The sequence below is a fragment of the Enoplosus armatus genome, chromosome 1 (genome assembly GCF_043641665.1).
Source record: "Enoplosus armatus isolate fEnoArm2 chromosome 1, fEnoArm2.hap1, whole genome shotgun sequence".
Lineage (NCBI taxonomy): Eukaryota > Metazoa > Chordata > Actinopteri > Centrarchiformes > Enoplosidae > Enoplosus > Enoplosus armatus.
This window is the reverse complement of record NC_092180.1, coordinates 5,898,393-5,917,706: the sequence shown is the minus strand read 5'-3', so window position 1 is coordinate 5,917,706 and position 19,314 is coordinate 5,898,393. Positions and strand designations below refer to the sequence as shown.

The 19,314-nt window shown below is 40.6% G+C and overlaps 1 protein-coding gene across 10 annotated transcripts in view; it reads left to right on the top strand.

Moving 5' to 3' along the window:
* The first annotated feature begins 1,820 nt into the window (after positions 1–1,820).
* Positions 1,821–19,314, top strand: part of madd (MAP-kinase activating death domain) — a 45,618-nt gene continuing 28,124 nt past the window's right edge. For 9 of the 10 annotated variants that reach the window (XM_070901822.1, XM_070901820.1, XM_070901821.1 and 6 more), the window contains exons 1-8: positions 10,315–10,543; positions 13,204–13,507; positions 14,738–14,869; positions 15,024–15,137; positions 15,237–15,317; positions 18,358–18,530; positions 18,760–18,995; positions 19,082–19,238. In XM_070901822.1, the coding sequence (XP_070757923.1) occupies positions 10,380–10,543; positions 13,204–13,507; positions 14,738–14,869; positions 15,024–15,137; positions 15,237–15,317; positions 18,358–18,530; positions 18,760–18,995; positions 19,082–19,238 (1,361 nt within the window). In that variant the 5' untranslated portion in view covers positions 10,315–10,379. Of the gene's footprint in view, positions 1,939–8,254; positions 8,473–9,901; positions 10,544–13,203; positions 13,508–14,737; positions 14,870–15,023; positions 15,138–15,236; positions 15,318–18,357; positions 18,531–18,759; positions 18,996–19,081; positions 19,239–19,314 lie in introns of those variants that run through there. The other variant, XM_070901812.1, reaches the window with a different exon arrangement.

The window sequence follows — 19,314 nt, the reverse complement described above, 5'->3', positions numbered from 1 at the left end:
GCTGATGAATCAAAATCACTCGTTTGCTGGTCAGAATTTTTACGTGTTGATGCTCAGGGACCATAGTGACTGTCTGCATTTATTTGATACTTAAATGGGGCCATTTCCCATCTTGGATTATTTGCTGTAGAGTGAAACATTTCTGTTACTGACTCATATCAGTGACTGCCAATGATGAATGATGGAATCACAGAGGGTTTTGAATAACTTTAGAAACACAGCTTGCTGTAAGATCTGTGATATAACCTGTTTGGTTATTTAGGGTCAAACTGTCAATATTGCAAGTTGTTTTTTTTACCAAGCTCCACAATATGATTGTCTAAATTCTTTTATTTTCATAGATGATGAATTTTTGTCCCTTGAAGATATCTGAAGATAGAGTTCACAGAGAATGATGTCCAAAATATATAGGGTACTACGCTACCATACAGCGGTCAATCAGTATGAACCATATTGAAAGTATAGGCCTATAATTGGTACATTTGGTTCTCACTTAATTTTGTGAGTGCTGGGTTAGAGCACTCACAACTCACACACATTTTTATTATATACTAAAACATATAGTTATATGACAGGAATTTTATGAATACCATAAAAAAAAAAGAACAAGCCCTCAGTAAAACTAGACAAGGTGGCTGCGTTATGCCAGTAGCTGCTAATGAAGCTTCGAGCTGCTAGCCTCAAGCAGAGATGAGGAGCAGGCTACAGAGGACTGGCAAGCTCACTTCTTTCTAATTTCACACCCAGATTTTTCAAACTTGTAGTCTTCAAGACCCAACCTACATCACTTTATATCAATTAATACAACTTTTTTTCACACCTTCAGTTAAGTTGAAGAGTTGAGTTAAATATACACCCCTTCATCCTCAAATGTTCTCCTACCTATTATTTACAGAAAACAAAATGGATTATATTGATTGAATGAAATTTTGAGGGCACCATACTACATTTTGGGATGAAGGGGCTCTATAAAATGATTTGGGTTGGTCACAATTTTTTGTGAATGGAATAAAAAGTGTGTACCAGTGTCTCAAAACTAATACAACTATTAATATTATATCTAGTGTCAATATTTCTTTTAGCCAGGGGTTGTCTTCTTTTCAGTAATTTTAATTGTCATAAGTTAAAATAATAGTCAGTATTAAGTGGTTTTCCTCTGGTTTGTTTGTTTTCTTCTATTTCTCCAAAATGGCGCCGTATAAAATGTGTATTTAGGGGATTTATAAAATATTTTGGGATCAGGACAACACATTATATGGTATATATATTTGTGTACCAGTGTCTTAAAGCTAATAGAGTTAATGATAAAGGTATTTCAATTTTGCCAGTTGTTGTTTTCCTTTCAGTAATTTTAATTATCATAAATTGTAGTTGATAGTGCACAGTTTGGGGGTGGTGGGGTGGCCATCAGATCACACTTATACGTCCCCGAAAAGGCATTGGCCGGCCCTGTCGGGCGATAAAACCGTAAAATACTGCAAACTGTTCAGACAGATTAATGAGTGAAATACTGCCACAGACACACTAACGGTAGTCCCCTGTAGGGAGCATTAAGTGGGCTTTCGTCAGGCTTGTTCGTCGCTTCCGTTAGCTCGGGCTCTCAGTATGCGGAACTCCCTGCAGACGGATGATGATGAAGAGGATGTTGTGAAGGCAGGTTGTAACTGACCGAGCCACCCGATCATCGAGTAGAGAGGCGGACACATATTTTGCATCATTTATTATGCTGCGGAACACTTAGGCGGAGTAGCAAGCTTTTTCAGCCGCCGTCCGTGTCCGACGTTTCCAATGATACACCGTTATCTAGAAGAAAGAAGAATTCAGACAAACACCGCTGCCTCCCTCCCTCTGTGACCGAAGAGGGCACCCACCACCCAGGCCGTCATCAGCAGCTGGCTCCGCAGCGAACGTTAGCGGCTAATCGGCTAACGTAAGCAGGTAACGGTGTTCTTACTCAACGCCTGTGCAGTTTAAACCAATCCACCGCATTTGTTGCGTGTGTTTTTGAACCGTTTTCTCATGTCGCCATCGTTTGTTAATTTGACAGGTTAGTGTTTGTGGGAGAAAACGGCCAAGCTACTGTTAGCAGCTAGGTAGCTAGCTAGCTAGCTAATCCACCCGTGACGTAGGAAATGAAGCTAACAGAGTGGAGGTGAGAGGATGCATCGTTGGGGTGAACATGTAGGACGAGCAAAGGCCTGACAGCTTGTCATAAATTTAAAAGGGATAACACGACCAGAAGCTACACCAGCTCTCTCTGAGCGGTCAGGCGGTGTTGCCTTGTCTCATGTTACCGGGAATTATGTCCTCCTCTCGTTACCCTGATCTCCACAGTTAGCTAGCTTGTTAGTTGGGTAGTAACATTCCCACTACACCTCGTAACTAACGAGAGCCCATATGGGATTTGTGCTCTGTAACTGACACCCATTCCGTTGAAATGGTGTGTCATTGTAAAATCTCCTCACTCATCACGTTTAAAGCATCGTTTTGCAGTTGTAATATCTTACATAATGTCAAACCAGCTTCCGCCCAAACACACAACTGATATATGAGGCTTAATTTAGATCGTTAATTGATTGAATGACAATGACGTTTCCGTAAATACAGAGATAGTTATCAGTGTCATTAAAGTGAAGAACAGACTAGTATAGAATGAATGAACCTATGTCATCCTGGTACTAAATATTATATTGCACAGTTATATTTTGAATACTAAGATACTTTTTGATGTATACATTCAGTATACATTTTAATATTAAAAATCAGGTCAAAAATATGAGAAAGATCTATTTCAGGACCAGATACTTCGACTGAGTTTAAGCAGCCATAGATATTACAGACTAGTGTCATATTTATAATTTAAGACAAGAGGATATCAACTTCATTGATCCTGAAGTAAAATTTGACTTGGATGTCGAAGCCTAATGCGTCTTTTAGGAATGTTTTTTAGAAATGAATATATAAATAAAGAGGAGAGTATGGTACTGGCCTGGAGAGGTGCAGGCAATCATTTTGTGCTGATCAGTTTTATTGACAGAACCAAAATAGTCATTATATCCGTTCAGCCATGGAATATTGTGCAATTGGTTCAATAAGAAAGGATTGTAATCTAAAAGTGAGAATACACTTTCTTAATCTACACTTCATCCCTTTCTTGCTTGTGTGTCCGTGCTGAACGAAAACTAATTCAACAATCTTCTCCGTCGCTTGTTACTGCTGTTTACTGTGACTGGCAAGAAAGGCTGTCCATGTTGGAGGCCAGTGAATCATATCTATCTCCTCTCTGTGCTTATATAACCAGCGAGTGCTGCCTGCAGACCACTCTGACCAGATTCATCTGTTGTGTTAACCTACATCAGTATCTTCCCTTTGAAGATTACACAGTGTTGTGGTGATTCTTTTATCTCTGTTTTTTTAGAACGAGAAACAAGGTTCAATACCAAGCTGACTCATTAAATACAATCAGTGAAGTGGCGTAGTCCTTCCATCCTCATCTAAAAATAATACTGTGGTCCTGTATCTTTGTGCGTAATGAGTCTGCCTCCAGCTCTGCTTTCAGCTCTACTGCTTCATAAAATAGCCATCTTGGCTTTGCACCAGGAAGCGTTCATGTTGCCAGACCTGCATGTTGATTCATTGTCCCGATGGTTTTGAAAGATAAAGAGGGTTAGCGCCGTGTTCTGCATAGGCCTAGCCCTCACTGTTGGAATATATTATCTTGTTGGAATGATTTCCTCCCTGTAATTAGCCAATGCTGTGAGGGAGGTTCAAGTTGTTGCCACTCTCCAACATGCTCAGAGTTGTGCCATGTATGCAGGAAAGCTGGAATTGTGTAAGAACTAGTGTGTTTCAACACGAGGGTACATATTCGTATTAGCAGTCTCTCAGAGCATATATTCGTATTAATGTTAATTGACAGTTGACTTTGGTGTTATTGTTCACTGACATGCAAAAGCCAGTAGGAGACTGTCAGGCTTGCAGTGTATTTGAATAATTTTATGTGGTGAGTGCTGACATTAAGCTGACTCAACTAGACATGTTTTTCAGCCCACTGTGTAGTGCCATTTGAACTTATGGCACCACACACATCAAAAACTGTTGCATTGGATAGTGTTAGCCAGTTTACTCATCCCTTATGTTAACCCTGTGAAGTATGAACAAGCTTAACTTCTTCCCAAACATGATAAACATAAAAAATACATATTCCTATTCAACTTAACTTTGATGCTAATGTGTCAGTGACAATGGCGTAAGCATTCTCTATTTTGGATCTCTTCGATAATTAAGTAAAATTTTGACCATTTTAAATAGTGCTCCATCAAGATGAGTCTAGCTCAAATGTTTCCCTCTCTGAATGGCTCCTTACAATTGGGGCTATTAGACATAATTAGACCCATAATGCATCTGAAGCCTCCTGTGATAAAGTCACCCCTAATGTCCACTGGACACAGCTGCGTCACATGCTGGCTGTGCTGAGGTTGCTGGGGTTAATGACAGCCTGTGTCAGGATGTGTGACTGTAGTGATCCACTCATGACTTGCATGCAGTCTATATGCCTGCCCTGTTTTCTTTGTGTGCCTGGTCTGTTTTTTTTGCCACACAAGCTCACATCTCTGACGCATGAAATTCACTTGTGAAATGTCAAACATGTATTTAAAATTGACATAGATTCATACTTAATCATGGATTTTGTGTGTTAATCACATAAAAAGTTGTTATGGATTTATTGTTCATATTGCCAACCCTAAATGTTGTCCCTTTATTTCTGCTCATTTTTAACATATAAAAAACAGTGGGTGTTAATGAGCAGTGTTTCAGTCTTTCTGTTTTACGGCTAAAGTATTTTTTGTAATATGTTTACAGCTGAAGCTATTGAGAGATAAGCATATTGGCAAGTCAGTAACAAGCGTAACTGGAGTCCAAAAAGCCACGGGAAAATAATGAAACAACACAAAATCTGTCAGGCTGCTTTACGATTTGCTGCCTCTGAGATGTGTCAGTGGACATTAATACCGTGGAAACGTGGCGCAGCGGCTGTACAACGACGCAATCATGTCTGATAGTCCTTCATTCAAAAACAGCTCCTACAATAGCACTGAAACTGAAGAAAATGTGCACAAATCCATGAATTCCAATGTCAAATTATGTATTACGCTTGTTTTTATGTTTTATGTCAAGATCATTATTAACGTGTAAATCTGCAGCAGCACCCGTGCCAGCTTTGTGATGCGTGTGTGTGTGAGAGGGAGAGCAGCTAGTTTTTGTGGTAAGTGAATCTATTTTGTAGTTGCAGTATATCGTGCGATTAAAAATCATGTCCCCAGCTGCAGAGTCTATACGTCCAAAACCAATTCCCACAATTCCTAGGGAACAGTCCTATAATTCCTATGCGGTTTCCTCTACGTCTTTCCTCAGCCAGTCGAGTTGGATGAGAAAATAAAGCTATATTTTAAAGTTAGCAACCAAATGTACTGCTCATTTGAAGCGTAATAAATTGATGTTTTTTAAAGCAAGATGTGTTATGTCCCTGCAGTTTACCTTTATGGGCAAATAAATAAAATGTTTGTCTTAAAACATTTCTTGTTAAGGTCTGGATTTTGTCCGTGCCTTGTATGCAACATCAATGTCCTTTTCCAGTCACATGCCTGTATAAGTGATGAACTGCACTACTTGTGGTTGTTTTTAGAGATGGTAACAGATGTTTTATACTCGTGGTACGTTTTTGTGGCCTGTGCTACAAAACTTCTGTAGTTAGTGCTACAGTATGTGCAAAAAAATTTAACATGCAGCCCTGCTTTTTGAGTTGAATAAATTCACAAATACGTCAATGAAAATAAGCTTGAGTACGCTGCAGACTTTTGTCTGATTATCTAAAATGTTAAGACTCAATTTTGTTTTCTCAGTCTGTATCTTGTGATAGAGATATGGTCATTTTAAACTTGTATAACTTTGCATAAATGGTATGTAGTGTATATGAACCACTGGCTATTTTATAGATCCATTAGCTTATCAGTGCTGGGATAGCAGCCTTTGGGTATAGTGTTTGTGTTTCAGGGTGGAGTTTCTTCATGTGCCATTTGTTGGTGTTGGAGTAAAGGCTGTTCGTCATGACACTCAGTCAAAGTATATCCTGTCACTGTACATTTTCTTTTTCACCAGACATGTAATGCAGTAGCTAATGTGGGCTCATTCTGGCAGATATGTTTTAACGCCTTGGGATTTCTTGTTGATTGTTCCTGCTTCACTGTGACTGACAGTATTATGTATATATAATATAAGTATAATGTATGAAGTATAATAATGCATATGTGTGTGGCTTTCAGCAGTCTAAAGCATCAGGAGTTGGTGCTCGTTCCTCAGAATGAAACATCGAGGGCTTCTTTGTAGAGCCGCCATTTTGTAACAACGTTTAACAATCATGCTGGGAGAAATCTGTTGTGGAAGAGACAGACATACCAAGTTCTCCTGTGACTGTAGTCTTCACTGCAGCCACAAGCTGTTCTTTGAAACGAAAATGCACATTATGCTCCTTCGATGCTGTTTGTATCCCTGTAGATATAAAACACAATGGCATTACCAGTAGTTAACTAACAGACATAGATGAATGTAAATGAAATGGGTTGAGCTTGATCCTGACCTCTGACCTCCTTGTGTGGGGGAGTGGCGAGTTCCTTATGCATATCAGTAACGTATCCCATTGCGGCTAATAGCATGACATGGAATATCTGTGGGAATGTGAAAATAGAGTGTTTCTGCAAATAGTTTTAGGCTAAAGTCTTAAGAGGTGAGCCTATCATAATCCTGGTTTATTTGTTTTGTTTTTTTTAAATGGCTTATGCATCCTCATCTTACCTTTTACGATCGTACCTTTTACAATCGTACCTTTTACAATCGTACATTCAGTACACTGTTCCTTTGAGATGATTAATCACCAGCATTGTTGGTGTCGCTTTGTTTTTAAGCACAGCCTGGTCGCTTGTCCCGTCACTGAAGCAGCGGGAATATTGTTTTTGATAGTGTAATCTAAAGTTGTCAGGGAATAGCTGTTCAGTTGTACACATGTACTGTATGTTGTGTATTTTCATTCTGCTGTGTCAAGTTCATAATTTGAAGATTACAGTGTCTTGTGGCATCCTGACTTTGACAAGTGGTGGGAAATAGCCATCTGTAGAGGTGCTGGTTGAGTTTGCTGTACCTGTCCGTCACAGGGCTGTAAGGGCCATAGTGCAAGCTATGACGGGTGCTTATTCCACCAAAGCCCCTAAGCTGCTTACTATATCAGTGAGTCTCTCCTGAAAAGTCTTTATCCTGCAACAAAAACAATCAGCTGACATAATCGTCACAACAGTAAAAGCAATGCTAAAAGTCATTCAAAGTTTAATAGGAATGTAGCATGCATTTTTGAGTCCAAAATGATTTTATTACCTTTTTATTATTTGGGGTAGAATATAGGTTGTACGCCGGAGATGCTGATGTAGGCTTGTCATGTCTGACATCTTTTGTGCTCCTCCAGCTTTGTCTTATTGTCTGCCATGTACCCTGTCTGGAGGAGTTGATCACACTGTAAAATGGAAATTTTGAACAGCGGCATGACATCTTTTTTTAATGTCTTTCATTTCCTGCAAAGTAAAATGTAGCTGTGACATTGCAGTGACATTTCCAGCAGAGCTACAAGGCTGTTTTATAGCAAGAAAACATCTCGTATCATTAACTATTTCTGTCATGTTCACTAAGGATCAATTGCCAAACAAAAAAGGAAATGAGTTTTAGAAGTAGAAATGATTCAGAGTGCCTACACTGGCAGTAGCCTCAATGAACCAGAATGCAATGCAACTACATTTTGCATCGTTACTGATCTGTCATAAAACTGCTTCCTTGATGGGTTATCTGTTATGTGTTTGAACAACCAGGAACAGCACTACACAGCAATGTTCTCTGTCCGGTCTCCTATCTCATGAATCTTTAAAAGCGTAGTCGTTTTTTTAGCCTCTCTAAATTTACCTGTACCTTAACCAAGCAGTCAGGGAGGCAGGTGCAGGGAAAGTGGAGTCTACTGCAAACCTGAGTAGTAGTAGTAGTCCTTGACATTTAAAAAAAAGTCAAAGACTATAAATCATGATGCCATATTTAACCCAATTTTGCAACTCTGAGAAATAATTTAGTGGGTCGGTGTTCTGGACCAGAGTTCTTCATTATGCATCCACATCGTTTCTCATTGGTTTACACACTTCCCCGTCTTTTTCTTGTGTTACAGGTTTGATTCAGTCGTTTTTTGAACCATCACAATGATAACTAAGGAGCTGTGTTTCAACTTTACACCTGAACCTTCCCAGTTGTGATGGAAAGGCACCACTGACTCAAGAGGGAACATAGATCCTGGATGCCGTGACATACGGGACGTGGTCAATCCAAGATGGAGAAAAAGAAAACGTGCCCTCGCCTTCTTGACTACTTGGTGGTGGTTGGAGCAAGGTAAGACCTTAATCTGACTTTAAGTAGTTGTTTTGGTTTAAAGGAATATCTGAGTCAACATAGGCGTACGTTAGGCTGTAAATATTTCTTTTAAAACCAAAGTTTAGTGATGCCAATTGAGGAAATACCTATAGTCAAGTCCTGGTGTGGTATGTTCTTTACTGATTAACAATTCATTTTCTTGACGAGCCATTTTGACATTTTACCTCTGAAATAGCTATAAAGTGTTACAGCTACTGAACCCACAAAGGCTCTGTCAGACCAACAATTGTACTGTGCCAAAAATTGCCAAAACTCGTTCATTTCAATGACACTTTGTGTTGCTGCTCTAGGGGGGTTTGTTGGAGAGTTTGTAGCAGAAATATGCAGGGTGGTGTCGCAAAAAATATAGCTCTACTTTTTCCACAGCGCAAGGCAACGTCATCACTCACAGTCACAACATCTAATACTGTATGTGAAAGCACACACGGCACACCCTATAGCTTGAGCCTTGGCATTGTGCTAATTAACTGTTAACCTCGCAAGTGCCGAGACAGAGGAGAAGATTATGGTTTCCATGATTAACTTAACCTCATAGTCTAACAATCCAGGCTCAAAGGATGTTTGAACTGCCTTGTGGTGTCTTGCCATATGATAAGCATACAAACTGGACTTCCTGGTTGTTGTATCATCTTCCACCTGTACCCTGCAGAAACTCAATAACACTTCGCCCGCAGCGCCTCTTACAATGTTTTGTTGGTCTGAATGCACCCTAACTGCTTGCTGTGACTGGTAGTTTTTGTAAAAGCCCAGTCTTTTGACATTTGATGGTTTCAAGAGTTCATTAATGTCATTAACACTTCCAAGTTTTTGCCTTGGAGTTGATGCAGCAGTTACTCCCATATGATGGAGCGTGCATAATGAAGCTTAGTAGTACATTGTTTCAAGCACAGTAGCCACAGGGGAAACGGGTGATTCACATGAACACAGTGAAATTGGAGAACTGTCCAGTCTGCCACACTTTTTAGAGTTAGAGTCTGAGTATCTCCATTGCAACATTTAGGGATTTGGGGAGTGTTATGCTTATGTGCAATTTTAGAGTTGCTGTGGGCTGGGACAGGTGTTACTTGTTTACTTCTCTTGACCAGATTTTCCAAAAATGTCTTGGTATTAAACAGCTAAATTACAGCTTTGCTTCTGTAACCACCGGACTACAGGCAGGGCTATGTTAGCCATTGCGTTGTACTAACAAGTGATTAAAGGCTTAGAAATTCTTCTCTCATCACTTAATGACCCTTTCAAATTGAATTCAAAACTGTGTTTATACATGACGGGAAATGGATTTTCAGATACAGAGTTGTAAAATGCACACAGAACAGAGTTATAAAACCACATAGAACTACGGTGCTGCTTTAAAAACAAAACAAATGTTTGTCCATCTCCTCTCCAGGCAACCAAGTAGTGACAGTGTGGCCCAGACACCTCAGCTCCTCCGCCGCTACCCGCTGGAGGACCACCACGACTTCCCGCTCCCACCAGACGTGGTGTTTTTCTGCCAACCAGAGGGCTGCCTGAGTATACGCCAGCGTAGGGTTAGCCTTCGTGACGACTCCTCATTTGTTTTCACGCTGACCGACAAGGACTCAGGAATCACCCGCTACGGAATCTGCGTCAACTTCTACCGTTCTTTTCAGCGAGGACATCACCGTACTCGCGGGGACAAGAGCGGCCACACAGAGACAGCAGCGCAGGCGGCGGACACCGCGAGTGAAGGGTCTGATGGCAGTGGTGGAGGCCCACCCTCCACTTTATCTCCACCTAACAATGCCGAGTCAGCACCTCCGCCTGCCTCTGGAGAAGAGAGTGGACAACCAGGTGCCGAGCTAAATGCCGGCAAGTCCCCACAGCACAGACGGAGCGCTGCCAAGATGGCAGCCAGGAACCGCAACAGCACGCTGACCTCGCTGTGCATACTCAGCCACTACCCCTTCTTCTCCACCTTCAGGGAATGCCTATATATTCTCAAGAGACTGGTGGACTGCTGCAGTCAGAGGCTAACTCAGCGAGCTGGGCTCCCTCGCGCCACCCAGAGGTGAGGCTTAAGATTGCATCTTCAAGTGAACATGCAGCTCTTCTTTGTTGCTTACTAATTTGTCTTTGTCTTTTATTTCTTTTGTGTACCATTTCAGCCTAGTGCACATTAAATCATACATGTACTATTTTAAAGGCGCATGGCTAATTTTGTGGTACTGTAACTTCTTAGGGCCTCTATCAAAACAAAGGTTGTGCACTAGATATAGCTAAATCTGGTTTATTGCTATGAAATTACTGAGCACATTCATGCTTGCCAGATGATGGACACTTATTGCTTTTGACACTCCTTGACCTTTTTTGTTGTGTCACCCTGAGGCCAAATGTCAACTTTGATCACAGCATCTCATAATCTAATGGGAAGATTGCCATGAAATTAAAACCTTTGGTTTTAATGAACCCATGACATTTACTTTCTACACCATCAATTTCAGTTCAACATTTTCAAGGCTAGAAAAGTTTATAAAAGATAGCTGTAATGTTTTGCTTTTAAAGTGTTCCTGCTGATGTTTTCTGCAATGCCTACTGCTTTCTTTCTCCCTCCATCTGCTTCTCTCGTTGTCCACCTGTCATGTGTATGTTTGTGTTGCAGAATTAATACAAGAGCCTTTGTCTGTGGCTCCATGCAGCTTTGCAGGCCATCTGCAGCTTGTGTCATGTTTTCACAGTACGCTTTATGCTATCACACTCCACCTTCATGATAAATAATGACAACCAAAATATCAGCAGTGCATTCAAAACGTTTCGCTTTGAATGATTTATATTACAGCAAATATTATTTCATCCAGTGGCATAGAGGTACAAAGACATTTTATTAATTGATTATTGCGAGTGTGAAGTAATTTCTTAGGCATGTTACCATACATGGTAGTGTTGAGAGTTTAGGTGGATACGCCAAATGTTTTTTGATACTGAGCTGCTTTTTAGTTGTGCACCTGTTCTATAAAATGCATAAAGTTATAACCCTTCATCAGAAAATAAAAACAAAGTTTGTAGGAACTGCATGGTATACCTACCGTATATACAACATTATAAAGAAATGGAATTTAGCACGGTATCTTACAGCAAAGAGCTGATCATATTTTGTGTTCATTTTTCTTAATTTACCACCACAGGTGATAGATTCATATTTTATTTAAGCTGCAGAGAATACCCACAGCTGTGCACTGTGTTTTGCTGTGACGTTGGGTTGTGATGTGGCAGTATTTGCTGTGCTCTTTTGATTATATTGTTACCATGGGTGACACAATAGATAGCAATTTTAGAGTGACAACGTGTTAATTAGGCTGTCACTTCACACTGGTTTAAGCCCAGTATGATTGTTGGACACCAAAGGTGCACATGGTTTTCATCTATTTATAGCTGTAGAACCAGTGCAGCATTTTCCCTCATCACTACAGGGATTGTAGGAACGTCTAATGTTCAGTTAATCTCATACCTCATACATCTCACACATACCCATGACTTTTTTTTTTCTCTGGTAAAATGCTGCAGCGAAGCCACATATCATCAGTATACAACTGTGGTTTCTCTGATAATCTCAAAGGCCATTCAAGCCAAAGGCTGAACAGACCTGAGAATATTTTTTTCCCCTGTCATGGTTGCTTGAAATGTGTTGTGGCAATGACAGAGGAGGAGGAGAGGCATTGCATAATGGCTGCGAGCGCTTTGTGCTATGGCGGCTCTGACAGATTGAGGTCTCTGGCTGCCTTTGGGTAGCAGCTGCAGTTGGTGGGAGGGCTCCAAAGGGCTAATGATTTATCTCCCTCCTTGCTACACACACACACCGAGTATACACTCTAGAAGGGGTTTAATGGCACCATGTGTGTGAAGAGTGGAGGGTTTTCACATCAATATTTCGGCAATTGCTTAAGAGCCTCTCCTGTGTTTTCAGTCTCATTTGCTCCATCTCATTTGCTCATCATTTTAGTGATTTCACTTGGTGTTTGCCAAGACCTCATAGCAGCAGTTTGCAGCAATAAAATGAGCAAATGATTTAGTTTAATCAGTTTTTAACCCTAAAATTACTGTTGACTGAAAACATGTTATTTATTAAGCTTAACATAGTTTACATCTCAGTGACAACATTTATGATTAACATGTTAATAAGAGTCTCTCAGTATGTCAGTATGTAATCATGCTGTTAGACGATGTGCAGTGTCTTTTCCTTACAGTTTCCCATATCTGTTTTAACTACCAGTAATTGTCAGCTTGACACTTTATTGTCAGTTCTAATAAGTTCTTGTGTTTTATGACTGGCTTTTGGATTGATGTTTATGTCACAATTTGTGCTATTCCAGTGGTTTTTCTTCAGTTATATTTCGTTTTTCTGGGAGAGGGGCAGTATAATAAGGCCAAATGATGTTATTCATCCTGTGCATGTTTCAAGCCACTTTGCCACTCATTATAAATGTAATATATTTTGTTTTGGTCTGGTGGCCAGACCAGACAAGACATTCGAAGGCCTCACATTGTCTCGCGACATTTTCAAATTGCTTGAAGATGTTAAAAACAAGAAATTTGGAGATATCACATTGGAGTTAGAAGACGTGTTAGGGGAATTTCGTTTTTGATCAAGAATCTATAATGAAAATAATAATGTAAAGGAAACACTCGTGTACAGTGAGTTCTGAATATACGCTTTGTTTATGTCCTTTGCAGGGACACCATGTGGCGGGTGTTCACAGGGGCCCTGTCCGTGGAAGAGAAAGGCAGCCAGCTGCTGGCCGACCTGCGGGAGATTGAATCCTGGGTGTACCGGTTGCTGCGTTCACCGGTACCACTGGCGGGTCAGAGGCGTGTGGATGTGGAAGTCCTGCCCCATGAACTCAAACGGCCACTCACCTTTGCCCTGCCTGACAACTCTCGCTTCTCCATGGTCGACTTCCCCCTGCACCTGCCCTTAGAGCTGCTGGGTGTGGACGCCTGCCTTCAGGTCCTCAGCTGTGTCCTGCTAGAGCACAAGGTAAGGACCGGTACAGCAGTGAGTCAAGGATGCAAACTGTCTCTTATCAATCATTGCTTGGGCCTGTTTGTTTTCCTTTGTATTTTTAAAGATCCGAAGGAGATGTGTGGTTGTCTTCAGGCTGCAACAAAATTACCTTTTGGATTTTATTAAAGACCCAGCTGATTGATTCCAGGAGAAAGGACAAGCAAAGCTATATTTAGTATGCTGTGATTGGACAGCTGTGTGTCCCCGCCTGGACAAATAACTATTTAAAGACCTCCTGAGAAATGTCCTGAGTGACCTTCATCAGACATTTTCTGTTAGATGTAGGCTCACTGAAGCCATTTTACTGCAGGATGGGCAAAGCATGTTGGGTAAAAAGAAGGCTGTGTACACTGTATGACTGAAAGGGAAAGACTCTTCATCTCTTTCTGTCCTCTGCATCTTTTAACCCATGATTCATTAATAGGGATGTAATAGAAATCCTTGTTTGGCTGGTGCTGGTGTGGTGTTCTGTTGTTGCTCTTGGTTTACAGTGACATTGATACACAGACTCATTTGCAACTAACTCAAATCAAACCTAAGCTTCACAGCTTCAGTCACACTCCTGAAAGACCATACTGCTGGACAAATGCTGGACAGTTTCTCTGCTTTTCTGTTGCTTAGTGTTTCTCAAATATATAATTTATCTGGGCCACCTAACTAAATAAATGTTCCCCCACCCAAAAGGTTTTTTTATTCACCCTAACCCTTAAAATGCAGATTGATTGAAAAGTCTGCCTGAATGGTGCATCGATGTGCAATCATTTGTTAGCTTCAGTGTTGTTTGCAACCCCACCCACCCACCCACACTTCACCTCCTCGGGGTCGACCACCGCAAATAAATTCTCAACCTGTATGAAACGCTGCCATCTCGTATTCATCCATTTTGGTTTTTTGAAGATGAATTCAATACATCATTAAATTCAGTCAGGCTGAACTAAGTGCTGCCTGAAAGCTTTCGGAGTGACTTCCTTTCAAGGACTTTTTGTGCTGCCCAATTAATTTTTCATAAAAGCTCAGTTTTTTAATATTGCTGTTAAAGCAAAATGGGTGATGGAGCACCAGAGCAAGAAGTCAGCTAGGTGACTATTTGTCTGTCTGTTTAAATATGACAGTATGAACACAACAGGACAGTGAACGTCCACCAAGTCTGTATTAAAATAAAAGTTTGTAATGTTTGCCTTATAAAATCTTCTTTTTTCTCAGGTCATTCTCCAATCCAGAGATTACAATGCTTTGTCTATGAGCGTCATGGCCTTTGTGGCCATGATCTACCCCCTGGAGTACATGTTCCCTGTCATCCCCTTACTGCCAACGTGCATGGCCTCTGCTGAACAGGTAACACTTATTTGTTATAGATATATTTCAAGTAAGTAGATTATTTCTTTGTGTGTTAACATTTGTACCAAGCATGCATTTTTTTAATTGCAAATGCTGCTTGTTGCTGTAGCATCAACTTGGGACTGACTAGTGTGTTTTCTCCTCTCCACAGCTCCTTCTTGCCCCCACTCCCTACATTATAGGTGTACCAGCCAGCTTCTTCCTCTACAAAGCTGATTTCAAAATGCCAGACGACTTGTGGCTTGTGGACCTTGACAGCAGCAAGGTCAGTACATCAGCACGGTGTTCTTGTGTTGAATTCATCTATTAGTTTAACAACCTTTTTCTTGTTTATCTAAATTTAGATTGTTGTGTTGTTTTATAGGTTATAGCTCCCACCAATGCAGAGATTCTACCACCTCTTCCAGAGCCTGAAGCAGGCGAGCTTAAGAAACATCTGAAACAGGTACTGCATGTGATTTGTCTGATTCCTCTGAAATACTATCAGTTTAAAGTTTTCTGATTCTGCTGCAGTGTGGCAGCCGGGGCTCAGCCCAAAACCAGTAGCACTACTCGCACATGTGGTTGCAGAGAAATTCCCGGAACCCAGGTAGTGCTCTGGAGCCGAACTTTGATGTTTGTGCCCGTGACTATTTCGCTGTTATATAAATGTAAAACTTCTCTTTCAGAAGTGTGAAGAGTAGGGACTTCCTTCTTCAACAGAGTTGTATGTATTGTAGATGAGTGTGAGAGCATTTGAAATGGGTTTTGTAGTGCACTAACATGAACAAATGTTGTTCTTTTCTTTTTTTCCTGTTTTCTTTGCATGCTCTAGCTCTTGGAGGTAAAATCAGACCCTAGGTTCCTGCTACCCAAGCAAAACCATTAGTAATTCTGGTAGTAACTAACTTGCCCCTTTAACCCAATTATCTAACTTAACATCAGAATCTGGTTCTGATTCATGGAAACGCATCACTTTTTTTGTACTTCCACACTGTGAGCAACATATCACACAAAGTACCTTCTTAGCAAATATGGACACTCGGTGTGCTTGTTGGCCAAGGAAGTTAGCCATGGCTAAACTTTTAGTCGTCATTGACTGTTAACAGTCAATCAGATTGCCATGCTTCCTTGTTTTTCCACAGTAATTCTGAAACTTCTGCAAAATAGGTAAGAAGTTAATCACAGTCATTTTAAGTTTACCATTTATATACAGGAACAAACAATTTCTCATCCACAGCAAGGCTCAGAAATGGCAACAATGAATTACATCCTTTATTGTGTTGCTTCACTGCAAAATGAAATCGACATACTAAAATGACCTAACATTCACTATTTAAGTATACATGAAACAGGGACATCACCAAAGTCCAACATCACTTTTAATAAAAAAATAATTATGTTGTTTTACAGATGAGTTTTCAGCCAAGCTCAAACTTTCACAAACTATGAAGTCAATACATACACTGAAACTGTTTTATCTGTTAAGTGTAACTTTTTCATTTGATTGTCTCATTGAATACAACCAACATAGGATTTTCCTCCATATGTTCTGTTCAAACCTACCATGATGTTTTTAAGTTAAAATCCTTGCATACACTTATTTAGTTTTAATATGCCTTGAATCAGAGCCGGTTCATTTGCCCGTGTGTGATTAGCAGCTCTCTCCCTGTGTGCGAATGTGTGACTGAGAGGCTGGTGTGGGAGTGTGCAAAGTCTCAGATTAGCAGTTGTGTATTTGGAAACAAGCACACAATATTGATATCTGAATGGAGAAAAGGTCACTGAAGATGGTTTAACTGATTATCTGAAGACTGTGATGCCAAAGCAGAATGCTGCTGATGTGAGAGTCACTGAAAATACTTGCATAACGACAATAAATTGGTCCTTACAAGTGACTGATTTATTTACTTTTACAAACTTTTTACTTTTTTTTCCTGAACAATTAGAAGTTACAATTAAGGCTTTTATTTTGCTTTATTGTGCAAGTATTTTATCAATGTTTCTGAAAAGATCTGCTGTTCTGTATCTGTCATCACCACTCCATAGTAACCACTGGTTTGTCCCAGTCGGTCACCATGGATGGCCTTCATGTGTCTTTTAGTGGCTGGATTCTGTAGGTGAAGTCTGGTTTTTGGTCACGTTATTGTTTTGTCTGTGTCTCTCACTGTCTTTCACGTTAAGCATAAAAAAAACATCTCCTCGTCCCTCATATTCCTCTCTTGGTCTTACTTTCTCAAAATCTTTCTCTCTCACTCAGTCTTGCTAATTCTCTTGCTCTACTGGCCGTCCATCACCTTTTCAAAACGAACACAAATGTATCTTTTCTTATCTCCTTTCCTCAGTAAAGTATTGTAGAATTGAAAATGGAAATGATGAAACAGCACAAAGACATTCAAGAATTTAGATCTATTTGAGTGGCACCAAAATATACTTATTCGCTGTCAGCAAAAATAGACAAATAGGGAAGTACTGTTGAAAGGAGACAAAGAAAAGAAAGGGAAAGGGCCACGGTTGTGACCCTTCCGTCATGTGCTTTTCCAGTGTCAGTCACGAAGTTATCATCCCAGGCCTTCATGTGATTCTCCTCGCATCTCTCTTATCCCCTTCCCAGTGTCTGGTTAGGTTGACCGTGATCACCCAAAAGCAGATCTTCTCCTCTGAAAATAAGGTTACTCATTTCTCCTCCTGTGGAATGTGTAATGACCCTGCACGGATATCTTCGTCTCACACATTATTTTGCTCGTCACTACTACTTGTCTCCTACTCTTCAAAACTTGAATAAAATGCATAACAGTGTCACAGAATGCTGCGAACCAGTTTTTGATATACTGCTTAGCTCTGGCTTGAGCATGACTGAATGTGCGTGCATCTATCTTGGCATCAGTGAGTGTTCTCGTAACCAAAACAAGATATGATGAAGCTAATCACTTTTACAAAGTTAACATTCATCCAGACCCAGCAACTAAATGTTCCATTATGCTAAGCTAAACATTGACACCTGAGTCTGCAGCAGTTCCCTCAAAGCAAACCATGCATAGTGACTTACTTCCCTTGTGCCCCTCCTCTCTAAAATGACACACCCACCACAGGCATCAACATGCGCAAAACTGACCCTTCAGGTGCAATATATAATAAGAGTAAAGTAAAAATGGGTTTCAGCCCTATTGTTAATCATCTCTTACCTCACTACTGTGCAGCAGAGATGCTTTGTGGTAAGAGGGATTACTATCCACGTTAATTTTATTGGATTATCCCATAAAATAACCCCTTAAACCCGATTGTTCATTTTAATGGAAAATAATTCCCCATTCTAGCAGTCAGTCACTTTGACCCAAATTGTTTCCCCTCTATAGAGAGGGTAAACGTTTATATAATGTCCCGTTAATTTCAGAAATTATTGACTAAATGTTGATGCCAATCGTGGGAGTGGTCCACAGCGCTGTGTTGTTGGTCTTTAGATCCACTGCTTTGTTTTTAATTTGTGTCACTGTCACCTGTTCTAGGCCTTGGCCAGTATGAGTTTGAACACCCAACCCATTCTGAACCTGGAGAAGTTCCAGGAAGGCCAGGAGATGCCCCTGCTCCCACCAGGACGAGATAAAGCTTCGCCATCCTCCACAGAGTTCAACCCTCTGATTTACGGCAATGACGTTGATTCTGTGGATGTAGCCACCAGGCAAGCCATGAATGTCTCTTCCTATTGTTGTCCCCATTTGTCATGTTTCTTTCTGTGTATGTAAGGAACTCTGAAAAGGGAAAAAACTCACTGAAGACTTATATTTAGAGATATGGAATGTCAGGGTGATAACCTGAAAATGAATATTATCATTAGGAGCAGATCATTTTCGGATAAGAATAAATATTAAGCTAAACACACTTAACTAACTGTCTTTTTTCTTTTACAGGGTTGCCATGGTACGGTTCTTCAACTCCCCTAATGTTCTCCAGGGGTTCCAGATGCACACTCGAACCTTGCGCCTCTTCCCCCGGCCTGTGGTGGCTTTTCAGGCATCATCTTTTCTTGCTTCTCGGCCACGCCGCTCGAGCTTTGCAGATAAACTTTCTCACACCCAGGCAGTGGAGTTCTATGGAGAATGGGCTCTCAATCCCACCAACCTCGCCTTTCAGAGGATACATAACAGTAAGACTCATTTACGATGATGGTAGTCTGCAGCGCTATATTCAGTAATAAGTGTTATAAACATACTCTGCACACGTCTGTTTCAGATGTGTTTGACCCCTCCTTGATTGGAGACAAGCCCAAGTGGTATGCTCACCAGCTACAGCCAGTGGTCTACCGAGTGTACGATGGAAGCTCCCAGCTGGTTGAAGCTATGGCTGGTCCCCTGGAGGATGAGGGCAACGAGTCTGACCCCACAGACAGGTAACAAAATCCTTTCAAGCATAACAATCCAATTTGGTTTATTTTCTTACTTACTGTAAGCAATACATTTTATTTG